Raw genomic sequence first — 15,483 nt, forward strand, 5'->3', positions numbered from 1 at the left:
TGCTAAAGGCTTTCCCACATTCTTTGCACTCAAAAGGTTTTTCTCCAGTGTGGGCCCTTTTATGCAAGATGAAAGTAGAGCAGTGGGTGAAGGCCTTTCCACACTCGCTACACACATAGGGTTTCTCCCCAGTGTGAATCCTCTGGTGCCTCTTGAGGTATGACCTGTGGTTGAAGGCCTTCCCACACTCTAGGCACTCAAAGGGCTTCTCCCCAGTGTGGATGACGTAGTGGTGAATGAGGGCTGCACTCTCACAGAAGGCTTTCCCACACTCACTGCACTCGTAGGGCTTCTCCCCAGTGTGAGTCTGCTGGTGCCACATGAGGTATGACCTGTGTTTAAATACCTTGCCACACTCAAAGCATTCATAGGGATTCTCGCCACTGTGGATGATGTAGTGACGAATGAAACCTGGCCTATCTCGGAAGGCTTTTCCACATTCTTTGCACACAAAGGGTTTTTCTCCAGTGTGGCTTCTGTTATGCAAGACAAAAGTGGAGCGATGGGTGAAGGCCTTTCCACATTCATTGCACTTATAAGGCTTCTCTCCACTGTGAATCCGCTGGTGCTGTGTAAGGTGTGACTTACGGTTGAAGGCCTTCCCACACTCCATACACTTATAGGGCTTCTCCCCTGTGTGAACCATGTGGTGTTGAAGGAGATAAGTGCTTTTACTAAATGTTTTCCCACACTCGGTACATTCATAGGGCTTCACTCCAGAGTGAATCCTCTCATGTCGAGCAAGGAGGCGTTTCTTGTTAAAAACTTTCCCACATTCATTGCATTTAAAGATATTTTCTTCTTCCTGAATCACAGAATCTTTACCTGACCCACATGAATCATGGTCATGGACAGCACTTCCCAAAGGGACTGGCTCCTCTACAATCCCTGAACACACATTATCAGCTGTCCCTATGTTGCCATGTTCAGAGCTTGATTTCCCAGGGAGTTTCTCCTTCTGGGGATCTATCTCTGGTATCAGGTGTCCTTCTTGCATTTCCAATGACCCATCCTGATCCTTAGTTCGGCCCACCTGGGAGATCCCTGGAACTCCTTGTGTTAGTCGTTCCCGGAAGGAGACTCCCTCAGACAGGGCTGGCTCACTAGCAGTAGATTCTGTGATCTTGGGTTTTCCTTTGTCACCTGAAAGAAATCCAATACACAAAAAGGTCTGTTGGTAATGCCAACATAGAAAAAAATGAGCATTTCAGTGAAATGAAGAGAAAAAAATGAAGATGAAAATAGTGTCTCTGTGTCTTGCTACCTCTGAATTCCTGGACAACAATGTCTTTTATTTCCAAGAGTCCTAGGACTACTGACACCATGAAAGGGAGACCTGGGGGAGTGGTTGGGTTAGAAGACAAAGTGCAGGAGAGGAGACACAGTCAATTCCAGACTGGATATTTATGCAAATAGGTAACTCATTTGGGACCCTGATAGTTCATGCTTAAAAGATGACTGAGGGCAATGCATGACTACATGTAATTAGAGGGCTGGTGCTTTGAGCTGTAAGATAGCAACTAGGCCTCTGGACAGAGTCATGTAGGAAATGACTCAATCAACTGTGCTTATGTAATGACAGTAAATAAAACTCTGAACCCTCAAGCTAGGTGAAATTCCTGGGTTGCCAATACTTCGTACATGTACTGCTATACATCAATGCCAGAAGTGTAACAAGTCCCTGAGGATACGGTAGGGCACGTAAGGAACCCTTCCAAAAACTGTTCCAAAAAACACCTGATGCAGACATATTGGACATGACTTTACAACAACCATGTTAAAGAAGCTCACGGAGCTAAAGTAAGATGTGGAGAAAGTCAAGAAAACTATGTATAAACAAAATGGAAATATCAACAAAAAGCTAGAAACCTAAAAAGAAACCAAAAAGAAAAGTATAACTGAAATGAAAAATTCACTGCAAGGATTCAAAGGAAGATTTCAGTAGGATGAAGAAAGAATCAGCATACTTAAATACAGAAAATGAAAATTATATCCATGGGGGAGGGGGGAGATTTAAGAAAAGTGAACATACCCTAATGGACCTGTGATACACCAGTAGAAGAACCAATATACTCATTGTGGGATTTATCAGAAAGAGAAAGGGTAAAAGAAAATATTTTAACAAGTGGCTGAAAATGTCCCAAATTTGATGGAGACATCAATAATAAATATCCAAAAAGATCAGTGTACTCCAAAAAAGATGAACTAAAATAGATTCACACCAATAAAACTTACAATCAAACTTTTGAAACCCAAAGATAAACAGAGTATCTTGATAGCAAGCTTGAGGCAACCTGTCACAAAAAGAAATTCTCAATAAGATTACGAGCAGAGTTCTCATCAGAAACTTGGGGAGGCCAGAAAACAGTGGGTCAATATATTCGAGGGTAAAAGAAAAAAACTGTCAACCAAGAATCCTATATCTGGCAAAAGTGTCCTTTAAGAGGAATAAATTAAGACAGCTCCATATGTAAAACCCTAAGAAGTCTGTTATCACTAGACCTGCCTTGCAAGAAATTCTCAAGGAAATCCTGCAGGGTGAAATGAAAGGACACTAGACAGTAATTCAAAGCCATACAAAAAAATAAAAAATCTCAATAAAAATAAATACATGAACAATTATAAAAATATTATTTTAACAATGGCTTATAACTCTACTTTTTGTTTTTTTACATGATTAGGAGACTAATTAAAAAAAAAAAAACTATACTAATCTAAAAGCTAATGTTACTGTAACTTCAGATTATAACTCCACAGGTAGTTTCTACATAATTCAAAAGACTAATGCATTTAAAAGAGTCATTAGTTTTGGGCGCCTGGATGGCTCAGTTGGTTAAACAACTGCCTTTGGCTCAGGTCATGATCCCAGAGTCCTGGGATTGAGTCCCACATCAGGCTCCCAGCTCAGCGGGGAGGCTGCTTCTCCCTCTGACCCTCTCCCCTCTCATGCGGTTTCTCTCTCTCTCTCACAAATAAATAAATAAATAAATAAAATCTTAAAAAAAAAAAAAAGAGTCATTAGTTTTAAGTCTGAGGGCACACAATAGATAAAAACATACTTTTGTGACATGAACTAAAGGAGTTGAGAACGGAGGTGTAAAGGAGAATTTTTTTGTTATTGAGGGCAGGCTAGTACAAAGTAAGATTAATGCTACAAGTTTAAGATGCTAAATACAATCCCCATGGTAACCACCAAAAAATAGCTATAGAATAACACAAAAATAGACTCAAAATGGTTGAAGGACCTCAATGTGAGACAGGAGTCCATCAAAATCCTTGAGGAGAACACAGGCAGCAACCTCCTTGACCTCAGCCGAAGCAACTTCTTCCTAGAAACACTGCCAAAGGCAAGAGAAGCAAGGGCAAAAATGAACTATTGGGACTTCATCAAGATAGAAAGCGTTTGCACAGCAAAGGAAACAGTCCACAAAACCAAAAGACAACTGACAGAATGGGAGAAGATACCTGCAAATGACATATCAGATAAAAGGCTAGTATCCAAAATCTATAAAGAACTCATCAAACTCAACACCCAAAGAACAAAGAATCCAATCAAGAAATGGGCAGAAGACATGAACAGACATTTTTCCAAAGAAGACATCCAAATGGCCAACAGACACATGAAAAAGTGCTCAATATCGCTCGGCATCAGGGAAATCCAAATCAAAACCTCAACGAGATACCACCTCACACCAGTCAGAATGGCTAAAATTAACAAGTCAGGAAATGACAGATGTTGGCAGGGATGCGGAGAAAGGGGAACCCTCCTACACTGTTGGTGGGAATGCAAGCTGGTGCAGCCACTCTGGAAAACTGTATGGAGGTTCCTCAAAAAGTTGAAAATAGAGCTACCATATGATCCAGCAATTGCACTACTGGGTATTTACCCCAAAGATACAAAAGTAGGGATCCGAAGGGGTACGTGCACCCCGATGTTTATAGCAGCAATGTCCACAATAGCCAAACTGTGGAAAGAGCCAAGATGTCCATCGACAGATGAATGGATAAAGGAATGAAATCTTGCCATTTGCAACGACATGGATGGAACTGGAGGGTATTATGTTGAGTGAAATAAGTCAAACAGAGAAAGACATGTATCAGATGATCTCACTGATATGAGGAATTCTTAACTGCAGGAAACAAACTGAGGGTTGCTGGAGTGGGGGGTGGGGTGGGAGGGATGGGGTAACTGGGTGATAGACACTGGGGAGGGTATGTGCTCTGGTAAGCGCTGTGAATTGTGCAAGACTGTTGAATCTCAGATCTGTACCTCTGAAACAAATAATGCAATATATGTTAAGGAAAAAAAAAAGAAGAAAAAGAAGGTAGCGGGAGGGGAAGAATGAAGCGGGGGAAATCGGAGGGGTAGACGAACCATGAGAGACGATGGACTCTGAAAAACAAACAGGGTTCTAGAGGGGAGGGGGGTGGGAGGATGGGTTAGCCTGGTGGTGGGTATTGAGGAGGGCACATTCTGCATGGAGCACTGGGTGTTATGCACAAACAATGAATCATGGAACACTTCATCTAAAACTAATGATGTAATGTATGGGGATTAACATAAGAATAAAAAAATAGCTATAGAATATACACAAAAGGAAATGAGAAAGGAATTTAAACATTTCATTACAAAAAGTCAACTAAAGGGCACCAGGGTGGCTCAGTCGGTTAAACATTTGCCTTCAGCTCAGGTCATGATCCCAGGGTCCTGGGATTGAGCCCCAAGTTGGGCTCCCTGCTCAGCAGGGAGTCTCCTTCTCCCTCTGCCCCTTCCCTCTCTCATGCTCTCTCTCAAATAAATAAATAAAATGTTTAAAAGTAAGTGATCTAAAACACAAGAGAAGACAGTAATGTATGAAATGAGAAACAAAAAATCTGTAATGCATATAGAAAGCAAATATCAAAATGATAAGAAGTCTCTCCCTATCAATAACTACATTAAATATAAACGGATTAAACTCTCAAATTAAAAAAACAGAGACTGGCAGAACCCATAAATCACATCATCCAACCATATGCATCTATGAGACTTACTTTAGATCCAAAGACACAAACAGATTAAAAGTGAAAGAAATGAAAAAGATATTCCATGCAAATACTAACCAAAAGAGGCCAGGGGTGGGTATATTAATGTCAAACAAAATAGACTTTAAACCAGAAAAGATTACAAAAGACAAGAACATTATATTTTAATAAAACGTGTAATACAGCAAGAAGCTATAACAATTGTAAACATGTACTTAATGACAGACCACCAAAATACATGAAGCAAAAAGCAGCACAATGTAGGAAGAGAGAGACAATCCTATGGTAATAGATGAAAACTCCCAATACCCCATTCTCAATAATGGATAGCACAACCAGACAAAATATAAGTAAGGAAACAGAGGACTTAACATAATAAACCAACTTGACATTAACAGACATATACAGAATATTCTACCCAACAACAGCATATACATTCTTCTCAAGTGTACATGGAACATTTTCCAGGATAGATCATGTTAGGCCACAAATTAAGTTTCAACGTATTTAAAAAGATACCATATAAAGTATGACTCACTTCTAGTGATAATGAAAACTTAAGCTATTAAAACTTACAAGATGCAATGAAAGCAGCATTAACAGGGAAATTTATAGCTATAAATGCTTATGTTAAATAACAAGAGATCTCAAATCAACAAACTAATGACAACTTAAGGACATAGGAAAAGAACACTAAAACCATAGTGAGGGGAAGGAGGGAAATAGTAAAGATTAAAAAGAAATGATATAGAGAACTGGAAAATAGAAAAAGAATGAATGAAACAAAAAGTTGGTTCTTTGAAAAGACTAACAAAATTGGCAAACCTTTAGCTAGATGAACTAAGGAAAAAGGAGACTCAAATGACTAAATCAAACATGGAAGTGGGGACATTACTACCAATTCTGCAGAAATAAAAATAAGATTATAAGAGAGTACTACAAACAACTGTACACCAACAAATTGGGTAACCTAGATAAAATGGACAACTTCCTAGAAACACAAAAGCCATGAAGACTAAATCAGGAAGAAATATAAAATCTGAATAGATCTCTACCTAGTAAGGAGATTGAATTAGAAGTAAAAATATCTCCCAAAAAAGAAAAACCTTGGCCCTGATAGCTACACTTATGAATTCTACCAAAGGTTTTAAAAGAAGAATACCAATCCTCAAACTCTTCCAAAATACTGAAGAGGAGGAAACACTCCTTAAATCATTAAGGCCATTACTACCCTGATAACAAAGCCAAAGACACTACAAAAAACTATAGACTAATGTACCTTATGAACACTGATGTAAAAAATCCTCAACAAAATATCAGCAAATTCTGCAGCATATTAAAAGGATCATACACCATGACCAAGTGAGGTTTACTGCTGTAATGCAAGGGTCATTTGACATACAAAAACTGATAAATGTAATACACCACATTACTAGAATGAAGGGAAAGGCCCACACAATTATCTCAATTGACACTGAAAAAGCCTTTGAAAACTCAACATCCTTTCATGATAAAAACACTCAATGAACTAGGAATAGAAGGAAACTTTCTCAATACAAAAAAAGCCGCATATGGACAACTCAGCAAACATGATATTCAATGGTAAAAGACTGAAAGCTTTTCCTCTAAGATTGAGAACAAGGCAAGAATGTGTGCTATCACCACTTCTATTCAACATAACACTGGAAATTCTAGGCAGAATAATTAGGCAAGAAAGATAAATAAAAGGCACTGAAATTGGAAAGGAAAATGTAATTTTATCTTTGCAGATAATATCATCTTATATGTAGAAAAATATAAAGATGCCATACAAAGTAACTGTTAGAATAATTGAGTTCAACAAAATAGCAGGATACGGGGCGCCTGGCTGGCTAAGTGTCTGCCTTCAGTTCAGGTCATGATCCCAGGATCCTGCTTCTCCCTCTCCCACTCTCCCTGCTTGTGTTCCCTCTCTCGCTGTCTCTCCGTCAAATAAATAAATAAAAAATCTTAAAAAAAAAAATCTTAAAAAAAAAATCTGAAAATGAAATTACAAAAACAGGTCCATTCATAACAGCATCAAAAAGAATGAAGTACTTAGGAGTTAAACCTAAACAACAAGGTAAAAGATGAAGACAACGAAAACTATAAAACATTGCTAAAAGAAATTAAAGATGTAAATAAATGGAAACACATACCATGGTCATGGATTAGAACTCTTAATATTGTTAAGATATTGATACTACCTAAAGTGTTCTACAGATTCAGTGCACTCCCTATCAAAATCCCAAAGACATTTTTTGGAGAAATATAAAAAACCATGGTAACATCCATATGGTATCAGAACGGACCCTGAATAACCAAAACATCTTACTACAAAACTACAGTAATCAAAAAACAAAACAAAACTACAGAAATCAAAATAGTGGGCACTGGCATAAAGACAAGACATATAGACCAAGGTAATATAATCGAGAACCCAGCAATGACCTCTAACATATATCATCAAATCATTTTTGACAAGGGTGCTGAGACCATTCAACGGAGAAAAAGACAGTGTTTACAACAAATGGTGTTGGGAAAACTAGGTATTTACATGACAAAGAATAAAACTGAACCCTTATCTATCTAACATCATATGGAAAAATGAACTCAAATAGGATCAAAGACTCAAATTTAAGACCTAAAATACAAGATTCTTAGAAAACACGGAGCGGAGCGCCTGGGTGGCTCAGACGTTAAGCATCTACCTTCGGCTCAGGTCATGATCCCAGGGTCCTGGGATCGAGCCCCGCACTGGGCTTCCTGCTCAGCGGGAGGCCTGCTTCTCCCTCTCCCAATCCCCCTGCTTGTGTTCCCTCTCTCGCTGTGTCTCTCTCTGTCAAATAAATGAATAAAATCTTTAAAAAAAAAAAAAAGAAAAGAAAACACAGAGCAAAACCTCTATGGCACTGGATTTGGCAATGACTTCTTAGATATGACACCAAAGCCATCAGCAACAAAAGAAAAAATAAATTAGAGTCATAAAAATGAAAAAACTATGCATCAAGATACTATCAACAGAACAAGGCAATAACCCCAAGAATGGGAGAACATATTTGCAAATCATGTATCTGATAAGGGATTAATATCCAGAATATATAGAGAACTAAAACTCAACAACAAAAAATCACAATACAGAAATGGGCAAAAGACTTGAATAGACATTTCACCAAAGATGACATACAAATCGTCAATAAGCACAAGGTGTTCAACATCACTAATGATTAGCAAAATGCAAATCAAAACTACAATGAGGTATCCTCTCACATCCATTAGGATGGCTATCAAAAGATCAGAAAATAACAAATACTGGAGGATGTAGAACAGTGGGAACTCTTGTGCACTGTTGGTGGGAATGTAAAATGATATAGTCTCTGTTGAAACAGTATGGCAGCTCCTCAAAAAATTAAAAATGGAATTAAGAGATGATCGAGTAATTTCATTCATTTCTTGTTATATTCCCAAAAGAACTGAAATCAGGTTCTCAAAGATGTTTGTACACCCATGTTCACAGCAATATTATTCCCAATAGGTAAAACATGGAAGCAACCCAAGTGTCCATTGAGGGATGAATGGATAGCAAAGTGGGATATGTGGAATATTAACGATCCTTAAAAAGGAAGGAAATTTTCGGGCGCCTGGGTGGCTCAGTTGGTTAAGCGACTGCCTTCGGCTCAGGTCATGATCCTGGAGTCCCGGGATCGAGTCCCGCATCGGGCTCCCTGCTCGGCAGGGAGTCTGCTTCGTCCTCTGACCCTATCCCCTCTCATGTGTTCTCTCTCTCTCAAATAAATAAATAAAATCTTTAAAAAAAAAAAAAAAAAAGGAAGGAAATTTTGACACATGCTACCACATGGATAAACCTTGAGGACACTATGCTAAGTGAAACAAGCCAGTCATAAAGACACACACACAAATACTGCATCATTCCACTAATATGAAGTACTTAGAATAGTCAAAATCATAGACACAGAAAGTAAAATTGCGGTTGCCAGGGCCTGGGGCAGAGAGATGGGGGGGTTACTGTGTAACAGGTAGAGAGTTTCAATCTTACACAATGAAGAGCTTTGGAGATGGATGGTGATGATAGGTGCATGGCATTATGAATGTATTTAATATCACTCAACTGTACACTTAAAAATGGATAAAAGGTTAAGTTTTATGCTATGAATATTTTAACACACACAAAAAATAACAGAAGGAATATACAAAGAATCCCTGCAAATCAAAAAGAAAATGCTAACCAGTTAAGAGAAAAACAGGTATTTATCATGAAATGACATTTCAAAGGAGAAAATACAGGCTGACCAATAATCATATGATCAGGTGCTAAAGCTCCTCAACAATGAAGGAAAAGCAAATCAAGACCACGTAAGATACAGTTTTGTGTTCATTTGATTGTCAACGATTGAGGAGCCTTAGAGTATCAAGTATTGGGCAAAGTATAGGTCGAAGGAACCTCCACGCTTTCCTGGGGAAAATGTAAATTGGTACATGTCCTTCAACACAATGGCAATTATCCAGTAAACTTGGAAGCTTGCATAGCCTATAAACCAACAATTTCACTCCAAGAAACACCAAAGACACCGTGACCATGTGCAAGATGACTGATACAGGACTGCTCCTGGCAGCACCACGTATCAGTCAAAACGTGTGAATAACTGAATGTACACAGAGTGGATGAATACGATGTGAGACAGGAATTTATTGATTTTCTTCAACTGAAGGAATTTGAGCCTATTTTTATGTTGAGTAGAGAAAGGAAGACGTTATATTACACAACAGAATATGAATGAAGACAACATTTTCCTGAAAAGGTGTGCTCTAGACTCTGGTTCAGGAACTGGCTAGGGCCAGGGGCAAGACCTCTCTCGCTAGGTCTTGGAAGGGGAAGCTGCAGACACCGGAGCCTGAGAGAGTGCGGTAGGGTCGAGGATCAAGCGATGGAGGAGGCGGACTTTCCTTTCAACGCAAAGACCCGCTGACACCTCAGGGGTCATATGCTGAGACATCCACAGCTGGGGAAGTGGTAACCACCCGAACAAAGTCTGAGCTCCTGGGGTAGCTCATGCAGGATACAGAGCTGACTAGAGGCACCAGCAGATGCAGAGGCCGGTTAGGAGACTAGTAGCGTCCCCCAGAGAAAAGATGATGGGAGCGTGCACGGAGCGTGGGGACGGGTCTGAGGAAGGTGGTGCAAGTGATGGGATTCAGGAGATGTACAAGATGTGCAATGCACAGGACTGGGGCATGGCCGGATGTGGGGACTGAGGACCTTTAGCACCTGACTATATGATTATTGGTCAGTCTGTATTTTCTCCTTTGAAATGTCATTTCATGATAAATATCTATTTTTCTCTTAACTGGTTTGCATTTTCTTTTTGATTTGCAGGGATTCTTTGTATATTCCTTCTGTTATTTTTTTTGTGTGTGTTATGAAGTGTGGAGGTGTGAGGAGGTGTGGAGGTGTTAGGAGGTTAGGAGGTGTGAGGAATTCTCTGAGGCTGTACTCAGTCTCTAACCTGCTTGGGTGGCAGGACCATTCACTGTAACTTGGGAGGTGGAAGGAGTGAGCAACATTCTGGGTCTCTTGCCAGGCATGCTGACTTCGGGTCAAAGGGCTCCATGGCTTCCAAACCCCCAGAGAAGCCAGAACAAGAAGCTTCCCCAGGGAACCGGGGCCAGTGGTCTCCTCCTGGTCTTGAGCCTGCAGGGTCTCCCACCTGCCCACATCTTGGCTCCTACCTGGATAGGTGATTTGAGACAGGTCTCTCTTCACTGTCCATAGCTCTTGCCCATGCTCCAGCTGGTAGATCAGCTCAGGTCTAGGAACAGGACACCCTGTTCACAGAAAAAGAAAGAAGACACTAGGATTTTTGTGAAAAAAATAAAATCCTTCAATCTAGTCTGTAAACAGGATCTTGGAATAAAACTGCTCCCATCCACACAAAATACTAACATGCAAACCCAGAAACGAAAGGCATGCCATACTGCCAGGGAGTTATTTTCCTCACAGTAAGTAAAAAAAAAATATATACAGTCATAAATACCATAATATAAATACAAACTGTAATCATAAATAACCATAATCATAAGGGACTGTGTCAAGCAACTTAAATGCATTGTATCATTTCAAAACTGAAATAAATTACAACTTACACACTTAAAATACTGACTTATTCATTCAAAAGAAGATATTTGTCTTCACTGATCTAGCTCTTTTTCTAGATCCTAAGCACAATTTTGTATTGTTCTTCCTATAGGCCATAGACAAAATGAGGATTCTATCTTAGGATTTCCTCACAGCACCTTCAGCAAGTACATACTGCAATCAGCACCATTTTGTAGAGGAAGAAACCAAGGCTCGGGCAGATAATGTGATCTGCCAAAGAGCAAAGAACTGGTGAATTGCTGAGCCAAAATGGAAACCCAGGTCTAGCTCTCTATGCTGTTTTACCACAAAGCTACACATCATTGTTCCAGAGGTGCTGAGCCCACCATCCATAAGGATGATGAAGATCATGATGAGAGAAACAACAGTGGTGGCAGCGAAATTCTCAGCAGCTAGACTGCACATAACCTGGTCACACCACGCATTGTTCTGAATCCTGTTCATAAGTTACCCATTTATCCTTGCTACAGTCCCAGGAAGTATATACTAAAGTATATATTACCCCAATTTACCAGTGAGCACACCCAGGCAGACAGGTTCGGTAACTTGCCTGTAGCCACAATTTTAAGGAGCAGAGCTAGGACTGAACATCAAGGATCTGGCTCTGGACCTTTGTCTCCTAAACACGACACTAAGGAGGAAACAGCAAACACCCTTGTGTGTGGACAGCAGCCCCAGACCAAGTGGATGGTGGTGGTGAGGTAGGGACATGAGCATGAAGATTCATCCTCAGAGGACAGGGGCCTGGGGAGGGACAGACTTAGGGACTCCAGACTTCAGCATTTCGTAACTACTAAGAAATAATAAAATTGAGAATCCTACACAGTGATATGGTCCCAGACAGACATTTACAGAAACATCAAATACTGTACACTGTCAACAACATTAAACATAAAAAGGATTTTTACTGCAAGGAAAAAAACAAACCAGAGAACAGCTTCATAAAACGAAGTATGTTCTGGGGCGCCCGCGTGGCTAAGCGTTAAGCATCTGCCTTAGGCTCAGGTCACGATCTCAGGGTCCTGGGATCGAGTCCCGAATGGGGCTCCCTGCTCGGCGGGAAGCCTGCTTCTCCCTCTCCCACTCCCCCTGCTTGTTCCCTCTCTTGCTCTCTCTCTGTCAAATAAATAAAATCTTAAAAAAAAATGAAGTATGTTCCATACTGAGTAAATTAAGCTGTATGGGGGACTCACTACAGTGGCTGAGACTTCCTGATTTCCTGAGCACTGGGAGGCCATGGGATTATATGCGCGGAGCAGGAAGAGTGCCTGGGGCAGTGCTCCAAGGACCTGAGCAGGCTGTGACTATTATTAATCACTTTTCCTAAAAGTGACCCACTTTTATTTTTCCTAGATTCCTTCACCAAGGGAATCTGTTATCACTTTAGTAAGTGGAAACCGGAATCACTGGCCTTGATGGCAGGTCACCCAGAAGACACAGCAATGAAATCAAAATGATCTTAATTCCCAGTGAGTTCCTGCTGCCTACTCAGGGCTGCATGCTCACTCTGTTGAAAGGGGAAATTAGCAACAATTAGGGGGTGAGGTGTTAAGATTCAGCGCTAAACCCAGATATTTCCTCAGCAACAATCAGGAGACAAGAAAGAGCAGAAATAATGCAGTGATGATGTCAGGTGTCCCTCCATGCCAGCTGATGAAGTGTCCATGCGCCCTCTAAAACAGGGTTTCTCAACCACCATACAACTGACATTTAGGTCAAGATAATTCTTTTTAATATATACATATTTTTTAAGATTTTGTTTATTTATTTGACAGAGAGAGACACAGCAAGAGAGGGAACACAAGTAGGGGGAGTAGGAGAGGGAGAAGCAGGCTTCCCGCCAAGCAGGGAGCCCGATGGGGGGGCTTGAACCCACGACCCTGGGATCATGACTGGAGCCGAAGGCAGACGCTTAACGACTGAGCCACCTAGGCGCCCCTAGGTCAAGATAATTCTTTGTTGGGAAGACAGGGAGGAAACTGTCCTGGGCATTGTAAGGATGTGTTGGCAGCATTCCAGGTCTCCACCCACTAGGTGCCTGTCCCACCTCCATCCCACCTGTGACAACCAAAAATCTCTCCAGACGCTGACCAGTGTCTCCGGGGACGACACCATCGCTGGATGAGAACCACTGGCATAGAGAGTTATAACCAGGATGATGAGACAAGTGAGGGGGTGGGGGAGGGGCCCCCATGAGATCCGCGGGTCAGGACACAGCTGGCGAGGTAGTGATTATGCACAGAAGGGGTGACCGTGTGAGAGGCTGAAATGCCCAAGAACACTCCCCAGGCAGACACAACAGCAAGCAGAGGCCCGAGGCAGGGCTGCGCGTGGGGAACTCACTAGAAGCCCTGCACAGCCAGAGCACAGTGAGCTCAGGGAAAGCACTGACGGTGACGGATGAGGTCAGCAGGAAAAGAGAGTAGACTTTTTATTTTGAAACACTTTGTTATGAAATCTTTAATCTAGCCAACTTTTCTAATTTTGCTTTTTCTCTTCTCACTGACAGACATAATTCCAGTTCTCTAAGAACAGGCATGTCTCATCCTAAGCTCTGGATTTATAGCCCTCCTTTCCCTCAAATTGAATGGCATCGTGGTTGTTCTCCTCAAGCAGAGAAACATCTAAGCTGGTGTTTCTCAACCGTGGCACTCTGGACGCTGCAGGCGGGATAGTCCTTCATTGAGGACGGCGGTCTTGTCCATCGAAGGATGTTTACGGCATCTCTGGACTCCAACCACTAGATGCCAGGACCACCTACACCCAAGGCCAGACAACCCAAAGTGGCTGCAAACACTGCCAAATGTCTCCTGGGGGTACAAATCCCAACTGCTGACAAGTATTACTCTAACCCCTCTCTTGTACTGGCAGAGGATGTTGGCCCTTGAAACAAGTGATAATCTCGGAGGCACACAGACACAAAGGAGCCCCATAACCGAGATCATGCCGTTTGGGACAATACCTGTTGGCACTGAAGGCAAAGGCCTCCCGGGGGCCTGCCTGGCTCACTCTCTTCTTGGAGAACATCCCATCACTCACAGCCCTGCTGAGGACACTTGAGCCAATCAGGCTCACGCAGTCAGCTCCCTCTCTGGAATGTGAAATAAGAACCTCGGATGGAGGCCAGTCTGCGCTGGGCACTGGGTGAGAGGTCCAGAGAAGTACTGGCTCGGGTGGCCATTCCTGCCTCAAGGACGCCCACACAGCCCAGCAGCACACAGAGAAAGAGGAACAACATAAACACGCAAAGACGCGGAGACCAGGAATCGGGGGGCCAGAGAGAGCAGGGCCAGGTGGCCAGTCCTGTCACAAGCTGATGAGGCAGAAAAAAACCTTTCTGCATACAGTGACATGAGCAGAGAGAGCCAGAGAGAGAAGCCAGGACAGGAGACCAGAAGCCAGGGTACAATCGTGGTGGTTGCCAGTTCCTCTATCAGTCCCTCACAGGACCCAGCTGGAAACCCTCCCTCTGGGTCTGCAGAACAGCCGCCTTTCCTTCCATTACTTTCCAGGAGCCAGAGAAGAACTGTTTCTTGCCCAAACAGACACAGGAGAGCAGGCCCAAAGAGATGAGTCTAGAAAATGACTGAAGCTGCAGGTGGGCGGGGGGGGGCTCCAGAGGCCTTCTTGACCAGCCAGGCCTGGAGCCAGAGGGTGCTCTGACAAGAAGGTGGCAGGTCCCCCCATGGTGGAGTGCGGAGGACTCACCCAGAGACACCAGAAGGCCACAGTTTTCCAGCATCACCTCCTGGTACAGGCTCCTCTGGGCCGGGTCCAGCTGCCCCCACTCCTCCTGGGTAAAAGTCACGGCCACATCATCGAAGGTCACAGATATCTGGAAAGTCAAACAGAGGTAGCAGCGTTGGCCTTGTGGCTGTTGGATGTGATCAGAGCTCATCCCTACATCCCTGGTAAAGATGCAGAGTGACCACGGCTCGAATCACCAAGCACCTCCTGAGGGCCAAGCTCTGTGCTGGGCTCAAGGGGCAGGTGGGCAATGCTTCGGATGCGCTACGGTAGCGTAAGGGAGAAGCTCCCTCCGTGGGAGCCACCGCAAGGTCACACAGGACGATGGAAATGACGCGAGGACTGGGAGACGCAGACAGCAAGGGCTCTAGGACGTCGGAGGAATGAGTGAGTATGATAATACCAGCATCGGTAACAACAGCAGTACCTGAGCCTCACTGGTCCTGCTAGCTGCCTGCCCCATGCTGAGGGCTTCACATCCTGGTGAGAGGGACTGTAAGGCCCCAGTTCTTAAGTCA

The 15,483-nt window shown here is 42.5% G+C and overlaps 1 protein-coding gene across 1 annotated transcript; it reads right to left on the bottom strand.

Annotated features, from left to right (window-relative positions):
• Positions 1-4: 4 nt before the first annotated feature.
• Positions 5-15,477, bottom strand: LOC118026196 (zinc finger protein 805-like; the record flags this gene model as incomplete). Its single annotated transcript, XM_035028952.1, has 4 exons — positions 15,393-15,477; positions 14,927-15,053; positions 10,792-10,887; positions 5-1,143 (listed from the first exon to the last, which is right to left on the bottom strand). Coding segments are annotated over exons 1-4 (1,398 nt in total), but the record flags the coding sequence as incomplete, so codon positions are not given.
• Positions 15,478-15,483: the final 6 nt, after the last annotated feature.

The sequence above is a fragment of the Mirounga leonina genome, unplaced genomic scaffold (assembly GCF_011800145.1).
Source record: "Mirounga leonina isolate KUSES-001 unplaced genomic scaffold, KU_Mleo_1.0 Mir_220993, whole genome shotgun sequence".
In the NCBI taxonomy this organism is placed as follows: Eukaryota; Metazoa; Chordata; class Mammalia; order Carnivora; family Phocidae; genus Mirounga; species Mirounga leonina.